The sequence below is a fragment of the Macrobrachium rosenbergii genome, chromosome 25, assembly GCF_040412425.1.
Source record: "Macrobrachium rosenbergii isolate ZJJX-2024 chromosome 25, ASM4041242v1, whole genome shotgun sequence".
Taxonomy (NCBI): Eukaryota; Metazoa; Arthropoda; class Malacostraca; order Decapoda; family Palaemonidae; genus Macrobrachium; species Macrobrachium rosenbergii.
The window spans coordinates 28,736,820-28,752,363 of NC_089765.1; the positions used below are offsets into that span (position 1 = coordinate 28,736,820).

The window sequence follows — 15,544 nt, forward strand, 5'->3', positions numbered from 1 at the left end:
ATTACGACAACGTGACGAAAGAATTTCTGAGATGTTCGGCCGAGTTACCGCGTGGACGTAAGGAAAATGTTTTTTTTCAAAAATTCACCATATTGTGCTAGAGACTTCCAATTTATTGCAAAATGAATAAATGATTGAATATTACTAGAATGTAAGAGATTTAGCTTACAATTGCGTTTTTTTACCATTTCGGTCGAGTTAAAGTTGACCGAAGGTTGAAATTTTTGCAGTTATTGTGATTTATGTGAAAATATTTCAAAACTGATAAAAGCTACAACCATGAGCTATTTTCTGTTGTATTCTACATGAAATTGCCCACATTTTCATATATAAAAGTTTATGTAACGACTAATGTAAAACGATGCAAACATTACGATAACGTGACGAAAGAATTTCCGAGATGTTCGGCCGCGTTACCGCGCGCAGACATAAGGAAAAAGTTTTTTTTTTTTCAGAAATTCACCATAAATCGAAATATTGTGCTAGAGACTTCCAGTTTGTTGCAAAATGAAGGTACATGATTGAATATTACTAGAATGTAAGAGTTTTAGCTTATAATTGCATTTTTCTACCATTTCGGTCGAGTTAAAGTTGACCGAAGGTTGAAATTTTGGCAGTTATCGTGATTTATATGAAAATATTTCAAAATTGATAAAAGCTACAACCATGAGTTATTTTCTGTTGTATTCTAAATGAAATTGCGCACATTTCCATGTATAAAACTTTATGTAACGACTAATATAAAACGGTGCAAACATTACGACAACGTGACGAAAGAATTTCTGGCGCTGACGTAAGGAAAAAGTTTTTTTTCAAAAATTCACCATAAATCGAAATATTGTGCTAGAGACTTCCAATTTGTTGCAAAATGAAGGTAAATGATTGAATATTACTAGAATGTAAGAGTTTTAGCTTACAATTGCGTTTTTTTACCATTTCGGTCGAGTCAAAGTTGACCGAAGGTTGAAATTTTGGCAGTTATCATGGTTTATATGAAAATATTTCCAAACTGATAAAAGCTACAACCATGGGTTGTATGTTGCTGTATTTTACATGAAACTGCACACATTTCCATATATAAAACTTTATGTAACGGCTAATATAAAACAGTGCAAAACTTACGACAAAATGACGAAAAGAATTTCTGAAATTTTCGGCGAGTTACAGCAAGAGGCGTAAGGAAAAAGTTTTTTCAAAAATTCACCATAAATCGAAATATTGTGCTAGAGACTTCCAATTTGTTGCAAAATGAAGGTAAATGATTGAATATTACTAGAATGTAAGAGTTTTAGCTTACAATTGCGTTTTTCGACCATTTCGGTCGAGTCAAAGTTGACCAAAGGTTGAAATTTTTTGTAGTCGACGTACGGTACGTCCACTCCGCACCCAACAGACAATTTTAGTCGACGTACGATACGTCCAGTCAGCGTTTAAGGGTTAACAAACTCATAAATCCCTTGGGTTAAGAGCAAATTCCCCAAGTTTAATAGGATATTGGGTATATTTCTAGCCCTTGAACATGAGTTTTGCATTTGACATGATGACGCATTGTTTCCCAAGAAAGATGACTATGAGTGTGGAAAGTTTAACAAAACAATATAAGGGTAAAAAAAATACACATAAAGAAATCGTAAGCTTTATTTTTTCTACATATCCAAAACTGGGATATAAAGGTGACAGTATAGTTAAAATACCCACCAGTGCCAGATAATTCCTGCAATGATAAAAATCAATTATACATTATTTTTCATACAATTACAAAAGAAAACTTAACTACTAACAACAAAATTCTTAAAATCAGTTTTTCTCACGTCCCTCAATATACCGGATTTGAACTAGTGCGCTTTCGCCATCAGACAGGTCAGTCATGCGATTCCAATCTGTCTGCCCAAGTATAAATCCTCGCTCACGGGCCTGGGTCTGTTTTTTTCTTTCCTCCACATCAGCCCAGCGTACCTGTAAATAATTCCAAAAATTAAACACAGCACTCATCCAAAGACCCATATGCTTACTGTATATTCTATGATTTTTATAGAGCCATACAACACTTTCCAATAACAGATTTCTCAATAAGCATTGCAAATTTTTTAAGCAATGTCAAAAGGAAGTAAAAGGAATGGGATTAAAGTTTATATATCAACTCCATCAAAGGTCTTAGACCCCCATCTAATTCCCTCTACAGACTATCATCTTTCCCATAAAGCTTTACAAATCACTTCAAAGGTTAACAATCCTGGAGAACACATAACTGGCATATCAATAGTGGAAATAGAAAAGCTTTTTCTCTATATTTTAAAGTTTAAATATTAAGACATTACTATTTAAATAACCTCTATTGAACAAACATTTATACACAAAATTACAATTATCATATTTCAAAGTTACTGTAATATTCTATTTACTGAAACTCAGTGTACAGATGTTTCCAAATAACCCCAGATAGCTCTAAATTCAGCATTTCTCAATTCTTGTCGTAATCATAACTTTATCTGCAACTGCTTTCATCTTCTAAACTGTCACAGTTTAATTCCCAATATGAACCAAATTTTTAAATTAGCATTTCACATCTAGGTAATCTTTATATATATATATATATATATATATATATATATATATATATATATATATATATATACAGGTTGACCATCACTAATCCGGCATCATTGGGACCTGGAGGTGCCGGATTAGCCATTTTAATTAGCCATTTATTAGGCTAGAATACATGAAACCATTTTTCCGGATTAGCCATTTATTAGGCTAGAATACATGAAACCCAGTAGCTAAGCACCTCATCTTAGAATTAACATATCCCATAAATCAGTACAAGTTGGATAATAAAGAAAAGACAATTATCAAATACAGGTAGTGCTTGAGTTACGAAAATTCGACTTACGATATTTCGAGTTTACGATTACGATGGGGTTAGCAATTAATACCGGTACGAAAATTTTTAGGAAATATTTTTATAATTCCCGCAGGCCCAGGCAGTAGCTACAATCAAGCGGCGAGAGAGACCAACTTACAATAGAAAAACTTCTTTTCCTCCTTCTCTTTATTCCATCTGCTAGTTAAAAAAGTAAAAGAGAATGATAAAGGTATTGTTAGTAACGTTATACTCTTGCGTAAATGCCTACTGCCATAAACAACCGAACGGGAAACTTGTTTTGCTAATAATTGTATCGGATAACAACTGTTTTGCTTGTATTTCAACCATCGTACGGTAATACACAATTACCGTAGTTATGTTACAATTGACATTAAGTACTGTACAATAGGACTGATATATTTTTTACACTATACCCTTATTCGCTTTGGAGAAAAGATCAGCAGGGAAATATACTGCTATAGTAACTTAAAGCTGTAAGTTGTAGCTGAAGCTGAGAAAACAATGTTCAAGCTGCTAATGACCATAAATTATCGTGCATCGGCAACATGGATGAAACTCGACCGTAAATAAAACTCTAGAGAATGTATTTTAATCAAAACTACTGGGCATGAAAGAATACAAATTACTACTGTTTTCATGCCGATAAAAGATAAATACTTAAAGCTCGTATTATGATAAAATCAAGAGAAAATAGCGAACGGAATCTTGATTTTTTTTACACAAAACATACATGCCCCCAAAACGCCCAGCCACGATTCCTGCGAACGTCATATATTAACGAAAAAAATAGCTAAATTAATTTCACAACGAAACGTATTTAAGTTATATTTCGACTTAAAAACATTTCGTATAACGAAAAATATCCGTGTCTCAAATAAATAAAGTATCCATATTCATTTATGCTAACTAGAAGCAAGAAAAGCGCTTTGAACTTAGTTAAATGTGGCGAAATAAACACCGCGATATCGATTCCGAAAACAAAACACTGATCGTAATTTATAATACAAAAGCAATATGAGAATATACGCAATTGGAAACAATGTAGTAAAGCATAACTTTTTAAAAGATCCATGAAAAAGATGCACATTCGTTATGATAATGTTTGTATAATACTGTTAATATGTGAATAGAGTTCAGCATAATGTAGGCTAGGCTACCACTGCGCCACCAAATCGAAGCAGCCGGCGAGTGAGTTAGCGCAGCGACCCGGGAAATTTTAAAATTAGTGCGGAAACATTGGAAATTACTCTAGCCGAAATTTGTGCTGGATTACTGATTGTTCCGGACTACTGATTGCCGGATTAGTGATGGTCAACCTGTATATATATATATATATATATATATATAACATATATATCTATATAAATTTTAAACATTTCTACTGTAGCTTTTAAAGAAGTTTATACAAGCACTAAACTTTTAAACAGATAAAAACAAACACACTTCAAATTCACCAGACCTCACAGTTGTTTTCTTTCAGACCACCATTGTGTCCCCTAAGTCTTATACTGTACATTCATGTATTTATTATTCACAGTGCTCTGAGATGCAGGTATATTTTTTGATACAGTACCAGAAATGAGTACTAACACACTCATACTTTACGCATAACTGAAGGAAGGAAGGGCTATGGCCTTGAAGGAAATATCACTTAAATGTTCTCCTAAAGCCTGTTGGGTCTAATTGACATGTTATTAAGTGCCAACTTCACTGTAAGCTTTCTAGTTTGAGAGTCAGTTTAATGTATTGAATCTCACAGGATTACTAGGTCACAAGAGAATCAAGAGGTGGTTTGCCACTTTCAATTTATAAGGATATATTTAGGAGGGATTTAAGCATGACACTGCAGTTCCAAGTCTCTTATAATGAACTGAATTTAATCTTTATTATAATGCTGTAACTGATCCACAGCCTATATATAAATGTATAATATATATACATACATACATATATATACACATGAAGTGCTCCCCCACATTTTCGTGGGGATAGGTTCCAGAACCCATTGCAGAAATGCAGAATCTGCAGAAATGCAAAGTCCCCTCTAAAAATGCTTATAAATGCCAAATACCCTCTACCCATTACACTAAAATGCTTATAACTGTCTATTTTAAATGTTCACTGCCTAATTTAGTAGTTTAAACAAAAATATACCCTAAATTATCACACTAAAACAATTTAATATCAATTCAAACAAAACCACACCCCAAACCATCAGCGCAAAACTTCCAAAGTCATCTTAGATTAGTACCATTTTACTACTGATACTCTGATGTATATACACCCCCTAAATTGCTTATAACAATAATTTACTAATCTTTAAATATCAATGTAAGCACAGGAAAGTATCTATAAAATGTTTAATACAAATTAAATAAATCTGTCTAACAGAACATCTGACAAAAAATCAAATATTGAAGTCATCCCATTTTCTTTATGCAATGGTAAAAACAATTAAAAGTATCACTAATTTGCTTTTTTAGTAGAGCAACACTGTTTTTTTCACTAATTACTGTACTTTTTCATATTGTGTTCGTGACTACAGATTTTTGTGATAAAAATAATTTAGTGTACTTATGATGTAGTAATGTATCTATTAAGCTCATTCCAGGCTGGGCCCCAGACTGAGTGTAACAAGTGTACGCTCTCTCTCTCTCTCTCTCTCTCTCTCTCTCTCTCTCTCTCTCTCTCTCTCTCTCTCTCTCTCTCTCTCTCTCTCTCTCTCTCTCTCTCTCTCTCTCTCTTTAAGGGTAATGTAAGATATACTGTATTTGAAATGCTATTGCTGTAGTAGTGTTTGTGGATGAAAGAGCATATTGTACAATATTTAAATTATTTGTTAATTACTTTCATTTTATTTTCCAGTCTGCTTTTACTGGAAAATATATAAAAATAATTAGCAAATATTTTAAAGATTGTACAATATGCTCTATCATCCAAAAACACTTCACAGTAATGTCATTTCATATACATCTTACATTACCCTTAAAGACAGAGAGAGAGAGAGAGACAGAGTACACTTGTTATGCTCAGTCTGGGGCCCAACCTGGAATGAGCTTAATAGGCGCATTACATTCTGTAAATTATTTTTATCATAAAAATCTGTATTTAGTCATAAACACAATAGGAAAAAATACAGTAATTAGTGAATAAATAATGTTGTTCTACAAAAAAAAAAAAGGAAAGATATGTTTCACAAAAATCCATGACAAAATGAAGCATGAAAAAGCAGGAGCAGTGTGTATATATGTATGTATGTACAGTACACCCCCGTATTTGTGGGGGATGCATACTGCACCCCCCCAAAGTAGCTAAAATCCGCAAATACTTAAAACCCCTCTAAAAGCACTTAGAACTGCCTATTGTGATAGTTTAAATGCAAAAAACCCTCTAAAAATGCTTATACCTATTTTAATAGTTTTATCACAAAAAGTGCATTTAATCATGAAAATATGAAAATACAGTAATTACTGAATATTTCTCAGTAAAAAATACTGCAAACAGGCAAATTTTCTACGAATAATGCATAGATACATTCCACAGGGAAATCTGCGATTACATGAGTCCATGAATAGTGAGACTGCAAATACGGGGGTTTACTGTATGTATGTGTATGTGTGATTATATATATATATATATATATATATATATATATATATATATATATATATATATATATATATATATATATATATATATATATATATATATATATATATACAGTAAACCAGCCAGTATTCGCATTCTCACAATTCGCAGACTCACACATATCTACCCATTATTCGTGGAAAATTCGCCCATTCGCGGCATTTTTCACTGAGAAATATTCACTAATTACTGTATTTTCATATAATTTTCATGAATAAATGCACTTTTAGTGATAAAACTATTAAAATACTCAGGTATAAGCATTTTTACAGGGTTTTTCTTGTGTTTAAACTATTAAAATGGGCAGTTCTAAGTATTTTAGAGGGGTTTTAAGTATTCACGGATTTTAGCTATTCGTATATGCACTTCAAGGAGATATATTTACCGGAAAAGAAAATGTTACATAACTAAGTGTACTATACATTCTTATTTCTTTCATGGCAAATATTGTATAATACAAATTGTAGCAACTCCAATATTTAAGTCTATCCTGCTTGTTTTCATTCTTTTTGGAAATGTCTGCCTTGGCTATTTATAATACTACCATTTACAGTGTCTACCTATTAGGTTAAGAGATATTTTAAGCATTGGCTGCTTTACATCCAGTATCTATATCTAAGAGAACTGATGAAAGACCCAATCATTTAATTTAAAACCTGTATACTTATTGATTGATTGGTATATTGTTTGACATGCTTGAAGTATCATTTTCAAGAATAGTTTCTGCAGAGTATCTTCTAAATAATGTTGTTTATATGTCCAATTTTTCAAGTGAACTGTCAAGATGCCTTCCAAAAAAGTTCCGCTTTTTTGTTTGTAAATAGTATCTGACTACTAGAGAACTCTGTTTAGTGGTTTAAAGTTACATTAACAATGAGGACATACTGAATACTCGCATGAAAAGTTTACAATAAAAGTATTGACATTCTGTCTTATCTTTCAAATGACAGAGGAATTTCCCATGTACATAATTTTTTTGTACCAATCAGATTTTTGTGTTACACCGCAGCATGGGTACTGTTGGGTTACTGTGTACATAATTTTTATTGTTGTACTACAGTACTATCAGAAAATGGTCAACGACCTTCAGATCATTTGACACATACCATTCAAAGTGGTCCACTTTGACTGGTGAGCATGTGTACAGGTTCTGGGGAAATGTGCATTTGATTTGGGATTATCTAAAAACCCAAAACTTTTATTACCCATGATTTTTTCTATCAACATCATTACCTGGACTGTGACAAATGATGTTCCATACAGAAATGTGTATCAAAGTCATCTACAATTAAATATGGGGAGCAAATCATTGAAAGAAATGTTGAGATATTATCTAAGTTGTAACTGAAACTTAGCTGATCATAAATATAGGTGTTATCCCTTTGTAGTGTAGTTTTACTAATGAAATTCTTTACCACAGTATAATTATACATGCATAATTTCCTAAGTTTTCATAATAGGTCACACTAATTAATTTACAAACTATAGAGTAAGAGTTGTACAATGCTGCAATAAGTAAGCTATTATATCTTCCATATCACTTCCATTTCATTGTTTGCTGCAATCATTTAATAGGCTCATAAACTTTTTATACAGGTGTGAATGTATCAAGAGCAAATAAATCCAGTTATTTAGTTAAAAAATTGTATCTACAAAATACATCTCAACAAAATCCAAAAGATTTTAAGCTCTACTAAAATATATATTGGTTCTACATATACTATCATTAACTGAATGGCATGTGAGTATAGATAATCATCATACCTAAAGCAGATTGTATTTAAAACATTTAACCACACAGCTTACAATGACCACTGCCAGATAGCCAGAAAAGTCTGGATTCTTCCAGACTTCCCAGGCTTTCTCACATTTTCAGATTCTTTATGAAAGAGAGAAAAATCTTCAGATGTACTTGAAAATCTTCAGCAAAATGCAGAGAAAATTAAAATTAGGAGGAGACATACCAAATAATACAGATCTTGCTCTCTTTTATGTTTACGTAAATATACTCAATAATTTGATCACCGCATCAAAAACATTTAAATCTTTTAAATTTCACAAATATAAAATTGAAATTATCCCTCAGTAATTTTGAAAAATGAAAACTGATTACATTATTATTGCAATAAAGTTGAATTGTTAATTCTTATAGTCTTTGCAGTCTTCATTATTCCTAAAATTTTTAGACTTAATTGTATTAAAAAAGTGTCCACTTTTTCAATATATCATGTTAAGAATATCATTCGGCATATGATATTTTGACAAACCCATCTAAACATAATAAAATAGTGATACCTCAAATTTTATGATTAGAGTGATCTGAAAATGCTGAATTGTTAATCTCTACTGCCTTTAAAGTCTTCATTATTCCTAAAATATTTGGATTTATTTCAAAATATGGATTATCTTTGTTAAATGGTCTGTTGTATTGAAAGTGTCCATTTCTTCAATTTGTCATATTATCAATATATATATTTTGACAGACCATTTTCCAAACATATTAAAATAGTGATTCTTCAAATTATCAGGTGAATATCTAAGGTGATCTGAAAATGCTGTAACTAGTACCTCCTTAACCCTCCAACTGCACACGTTACCTTGATCACTGAAGGACCCATTTGTGGCACACATAAATCACGCATAAAGCTTATACCTAGTCCCCAAACCTATTTTCAACACAGCTAGGAAGTACCTATGTTCAAACATTGGTCATCAACATTTAAAAGTAGCATGATTACTCATCACAGAAAGTCATTCAAATTAATATAGGTAATTTCTTGTGCCTACCATGAATCGAAAATCTATGGACAGATGATTTCCTCTCTTACTGGCCACCATAGGGTTTCCATCCAAATACTGTATATGTAATGCTCCTAGTCCACCGAGACTCAACTTAATCTTGTTGACAACATCAATTACTGTGCATGAATTTTACAAGTGAAGGAGGCATGCTGTCAATTCTCACTCTTCATGCTATAAGAGCATCTGAAACTAAACTCAACACCATGCTGGGATTTGTCAACAAAACGTTCCATCAGAGTAATGGGGGGGGGAGGATTGGAAAAACTTCCTAATTAAGCTAGGCCAAATACACAAATAACACAAACGGAATTAAGATACAGTAGTTAATCCCTGAAAGTCTCCATCAACAGCAAAAGCATTAGATTCTGGAGGAAGACTCTCTGGAAAGGACTGTGAAGGAGAAGGAACCTATACTCACCTATATTCAATGCAAAAGTGGCTCTTCTGCTTTATGAATTGAACTTTACATTCCAAGCAATATTAGTAAATCTAATGGACGACTTCTACAACTTAACAAATAACTCAACAACTGCAAAAAACTTAAATATGAAATCAATACCTGTTTAAGATGGAATTGCAGCTATAGAAAGCTTTTTGACGTTTGTATTTTGACCAAAAGAAGATCCTGCAACTTGGATTTTCCAGACTTGAAAACTTGAAATTCTCTAAAATACTTACCCTCTTCTTCCCTGGCTCAGCTACCTTTGAATCATAGTCTTTGGAGAGTTGGAGCCAATCCTCAATGGTCTTCGGGTGGCCTACCCCCATCCGCTTCTTTGCTGACCTCACACCATCGAGTTTGTCTGAGAAGAAGGCAGAAGAATCCCATCATTCTATGCTTTCCTACCATAGAACTTATATTCTAATAACACAGACAAAGGATGTGGAATTATTTCCCTTAGCTTGCAGGTAAAAACAGAAAGCCCAAACTATACCATTATCTAACACGATTTCTATTTTTGTACACTACTTAAGTCTTGAGGAAAAAACAAAAGTTAGGTTACCTAACATTATTTGTAATGAAATAACTTGAAATTTCCAATCACTAGCCATACTTCTCAGTCACAATAACAGGATAGCAATTCTACTCAATTATCGTGTTAATACCTATATGAGTTTCACAAAAGGAACACAAATTAGGAGACTGGAGGAAAATCTCACGTAATGAAACAGTATAACCTAAATACAACACCATGTTAATCATACTGAACAAAAGTGTTTGATCACCTAAATCTACAAGTATAACTCAAAATGTCATACCAAATGATAAAAGTGCTTTTCAGAAAAAGAAAACTTAAGTTTTAGGGAAGTTACCTAGTTAAATAAAGAAAAATGGAAAGATAAAAATGGTAAAACACCAACAACATAAAGTTGTGCTTAAACTTTACTCAAACCCCAGATGAAATAAAGACTACAGATATATGTTATAATTCCATCTCTTCAGATGCAAACTTGCAAAATAAAAATTTCTTATACATCAACGACAATATAGACATTTTCCTAAGCTAAGTTACTTGGAAGAACCTTGACATTTGGTCCTAAGATATCCTTGACCAATTATTGCACATAGTATTTACAGCTATGAAAATTTGTTATTTATTACTATACAGTATTTTAATGGGCAATATAGTCTCCTCAATAACTTTCAGTTTAAGCAAGCACCATGTATGGTGACAGCAGGTCAGGTTTTACTTTAAATAAAACATGAACCTCTCATCTACTGGCTGAGCTTAGATACATTATCACTGTACTGTAACTCTACACTATTTGCTATCTTCCCTTACAATAGTTCATACACACTATCAGATCCGAGAAGAACCCTAAAAGAGTTCAGAGGTCTGGTTAAACAAATCATTTATACCTAACTAACTATCAGATCCTAAACTAAAACTCAACTGTGATTATACTTCCTGCCTTTAGCAGTATTCTTCCACTGGTTAATATTTGATCTGTTTGCATTATCATCTTAGTTTTATATATAATCAGTGGACCATCCATCACATTTAGTTGTTAATTTCCTATAATGATATCAAACTAGGGTTGCTTTATTAATTACATAAATAGTTTTGTGAGACTGCATGTACACAGTTCCTGCTTTCCTTGTGTTCATTTCAGTATAGTACACTAAAGCATAGTAGAATAGTTTTACATATCAATAAACATTTACACTGAATTTTGTCATACAAATAGCTACCTGCAAAGTTCTTCCACCAACTTCTCTTTTGCCAATGTTCCCTTTCCTGCAGTTGTGTACTGTACTTATTCAGATTCTCAGCCCTTCTTTTCTATTCCTTTGTCTTTTCATTTCCAATTTTCTTTTGCTCTACAGTTAATTTTTATACTGCAGTCATTTTAAAAGATGCTACGAAAACACTTACAATGCTTCCTGCTCTGCCCATATACATTAGTATGTTTCATGATGAATTTCCTTATGTTTTGTACTCCTTCCCAGAAATAATATACTAAAATCAACACATCTCGAATTACTCAGCACAACCCTTGATCCTCAATGTCAACTACTATAACTAATACACACTACTTTGTGTATCCCTCTCACTCTAACACTTATTTAATTCCAAAAATAACCTAAGTTGCCCTCCTTACCCTGTCAAGTACATCATCTGCCCCTTCCAAGAAAATCTGTACTAACTCTCTTGATAAATCATACCTAACCCATTATTAGTCTAATCATTCCTAAGTAATATTGCAATCATTATTTGAAAATACCAATAATTTCTCAGCATGTTCCCTAAAACTAGGTATTCAATTTTCAATTTTTTTAAAAATAGAGAGAATCCTTACTTCAGATTTTATTTCTGCTTAAACTCTCAACTAACATTTCCATTTTTACACCAGATATTTTGTTTGTCATTGCTAATCTGTTCTTATCTCAGACATAAATCTATTATCCTTATAACCACGATAATTCTACAGGACTGTCTCTTCCCTCCTGTCATGTGCCTTTGATGTAACCTAAGGCCACAATAACCAGCAGGAATAAAGTTTCTTTTTACTATAAACTGTGAAATGATCTTCCTGTCATTATTATTGATAATGATACTCAAAAGACTACGAAATATTGCAATACTACTTTAAGGTACCACACACTGTGGTCTGGATTTCCCATATCTAAAGTGATATATTTCATGTGTAACTTTACCTTTCATTTCAATTCTTTCGCCTCTGTCTACTGACATATTCCTAAATTCTTAAATGTCTCAACTAACTGACACCCTCCTTTTCTAAATTTAAATTTTTCCTCATTGCTAAATTTTCTTCACATAAGCTCTTGTACCTTTTTTGCATGAGCCCTAAACACACTAAGTATCATAGTTTTCATTTATATATAATATGACTTACATCTTCAAAATTTGCAATATATATTCCTGGACATTAAATTTTACCCTTCTCCAATCATATTTAAAATCCCCCACATACTTATCTTCAAAAACTCATCTCTATCTCAAAATATTTAATTTTATTATTGAAGTGTATACATTATACACAATGCACTTGCTTGTTTAGTGCTTTAAACTTGAATAGTACTTCAGCTATGGATGTAACATTGTTCTTGCATCCTCTATTAGGAATACAGTACCTAAAAATACAATGTCTTCTTGAATATTAAGAATTTCTTTCCCAGTATCTGTGCAAGTTATGATACTCGAGGATGAATGTAAATATATATACTAGTTTCTAAAAAATTAACAAAAGCTAAAATTTCTTTGTAAAACGTACACCTATAGTGTGCCAACAATTTCTTCACAACAGACATATCAATAATCATTAAAAATGACAGGTAATAAGCCATGAAATACCAAGCCTACATAAAATCTAATGAGCTATTTATGACTATGATCCATCATCCCATTAGAGTACTTTCAAGATACTTAAATACTTGATTTGCCCATAGTACTGAGATCATTTATTTCACATCAAGTTCAGCTGACTGTTAAATAGTTGGTATTCCCAATCTTGTAAAAGGGTATCATGGTTTTCATTCTACTGTAGATCACTTCTACTATTTTTTTTTTTTTTTTTTTGGCCTTTATCCTGGATGGTAAATACCTTTCATGAAGTCAGTCTATATATTCCTGCTCATAAAAAATGATACAAAACACATAAAAACTATAAACTTACCGAGTTTTTCTTCTTGAGTTTCATCAGTATCCCATTTGCTCCGAATAAAATCATTATAAACCTGTGAATATATGTCAAACAGCATGATTTATCAGCAAATAAATTACATCACACATCCAATCTTAGGATACCAATCACATGATGGCAATCCCTGAAAATAAAGATAATTATATAAAAACAAGCATACTGATACTTTGAAACCTGAAATACTGAACAGTGAAGGCATCACAATTCATTGCCTGAAAATTGTCAGGCAACTTTATAATGCATGTTTTGTGCATCACGATAAAAGATACAAATCATATCTAGTCTCCGTAAAAATCCCAGTCTTGCCAATTGTTTGGTACCTTTCAAGTTCTTTTTACAAAATAAGTCCTCTCTAAAAATTTTCAAGCTACTAGTACTGAGCCTATGGCAACCATTAAATACTGAAAGGTCACCATAATGGGAGTTTTCACTTTCAGCTTTGTAACCTCATAAGAAAATTGTCTCACATTCAAACAAAATTATTATACTCCAGCAAAAGTCTGAATGCATGAAACATACTGTTTTCCAGTCTCACCTTTTTTTTTTTATTTTTACATTTTCCTGGCATACGATATGGACAGTGCCACAAAACTGCATACAGTATCTCACATAAAATATTCACCCTTTCTTAGCATGATACACATACCACTCAACATTCTTGTAAAAAAACCACTGTACATTCAGTAAATATATGGCAAATATCATTTTACATCACTATGCAATACCTGCAGCAAGACTAAAACATATTTTTTCCATAAAGCAATGCTATGCATAAACTGAAAGGGAATATATTAATCTCCAATTGTTATTTTCATATAAAATATTTGTAAATATAGTACCGAATGACAGCAAATTCTTATTTTCTGTTCTTTTCTATTTCTTTATATATATATATATATATATATATATATATATATATATATATATATATATATATATATATATATATATATATATATATATATAAATATATACAAAAAGCATTATATGCATATAAATAGTTTTTATAAAAAGTGAAAAGTATTATCTTACATATATACAACCATACATAAAATCTCTGTGTACTACAACAAATGAATTCTTACAAACACAAAAAAATTGTTGCAATACTTGACTAATTCAAAAATAATAAACTAAGCTGAGGTGTGTATAAAAAAAATTTTAAATCTTTAAACTGAACATTTCCAAAAAAAAAACATACTGGCATCTAATATCAAGGTTTTATCATACAAAAGATGAAACATGCCAACATTACCCAAAAGGTAAATCCTGAAAAAAAATACACTTTCTTTATACAGTTCTATACAATCAAAGTGAATTGAACAAATTCACCAAGTCAATGGTAACTGCATGTTAACATAAAGCAAGTTAATAAAGAAAACTTGAAATCTAGAAAAATTAGGAGCATAAAGTTAATTACCCAAATCAAACCCCTTTAAATATTGCACAAAAACCAAAACATAAATAATATTCATTGTACAGTGAATGACAGTTTATACATTAAACTACAAAGACATTTTCAAGTGACATCTTACATATCTAAAGCATATATAGCTCATACAGCATATACTACAAACATGAGTAATATACAATACACAGTATACAGCCCATCTGATAAAATAGCATGGGTTACTTTTAAAAGTATTACTTATTACCATATTTTTTAAACTTCTACAAAAGAAACAACACATATCAAATGCAATTTGTCCTACAAACTGCATTAAAAGTTTTGATAGCAGCAGTAACTTTTGCTTGACTCTCTGAGAGTTGAATTTACTTTACTGTCCACTACATAATGTACTATTAGATGAAAGCTGAATAAATAAATAAATAAATTCATAAATAAATAAATAAATAATTAAATAAGTTTATATATATATATATATATATATATATATATATATATATATATATATATATATATATATATATATATATATATATATATTACCTATTTCACTGAAAGCTAATGCCATTGTGGCATCTATCAGGCAAGTTTCAAATTTCCCTTATCTCTTGAGGGTAAGCTTTGAAGAAAAA

General features: G+C 31.5%; 1 protein-coding gene across 1 annotated transcript in view; it reads right to left on the reverse strand.

Annotated features, from left to right (window-relative positions):
* Positions 1-1,622: 1,622 nt before the first annotated feature.
* The window catches only part of LOC136852519 (YLP motif-containing protein 1-like), a 277,111-nt gene continuing 263,189 nt past the window's right edge, over positions 1,623-15,544 (reverse strand). The window contains 3 exon segments of the mRNA XM_067127217.1: positions 1,623-1,956; positions 10,016-10,140; positions 13,478-13,538. Coding sequence (XP_066983318.1) covers positions 1,798-1,956; positions 10,016-10,140; positions 13,478-13,538 — 345 coding nt within the window. The 3' untranslated portion in view covers positions 1,623-1,797.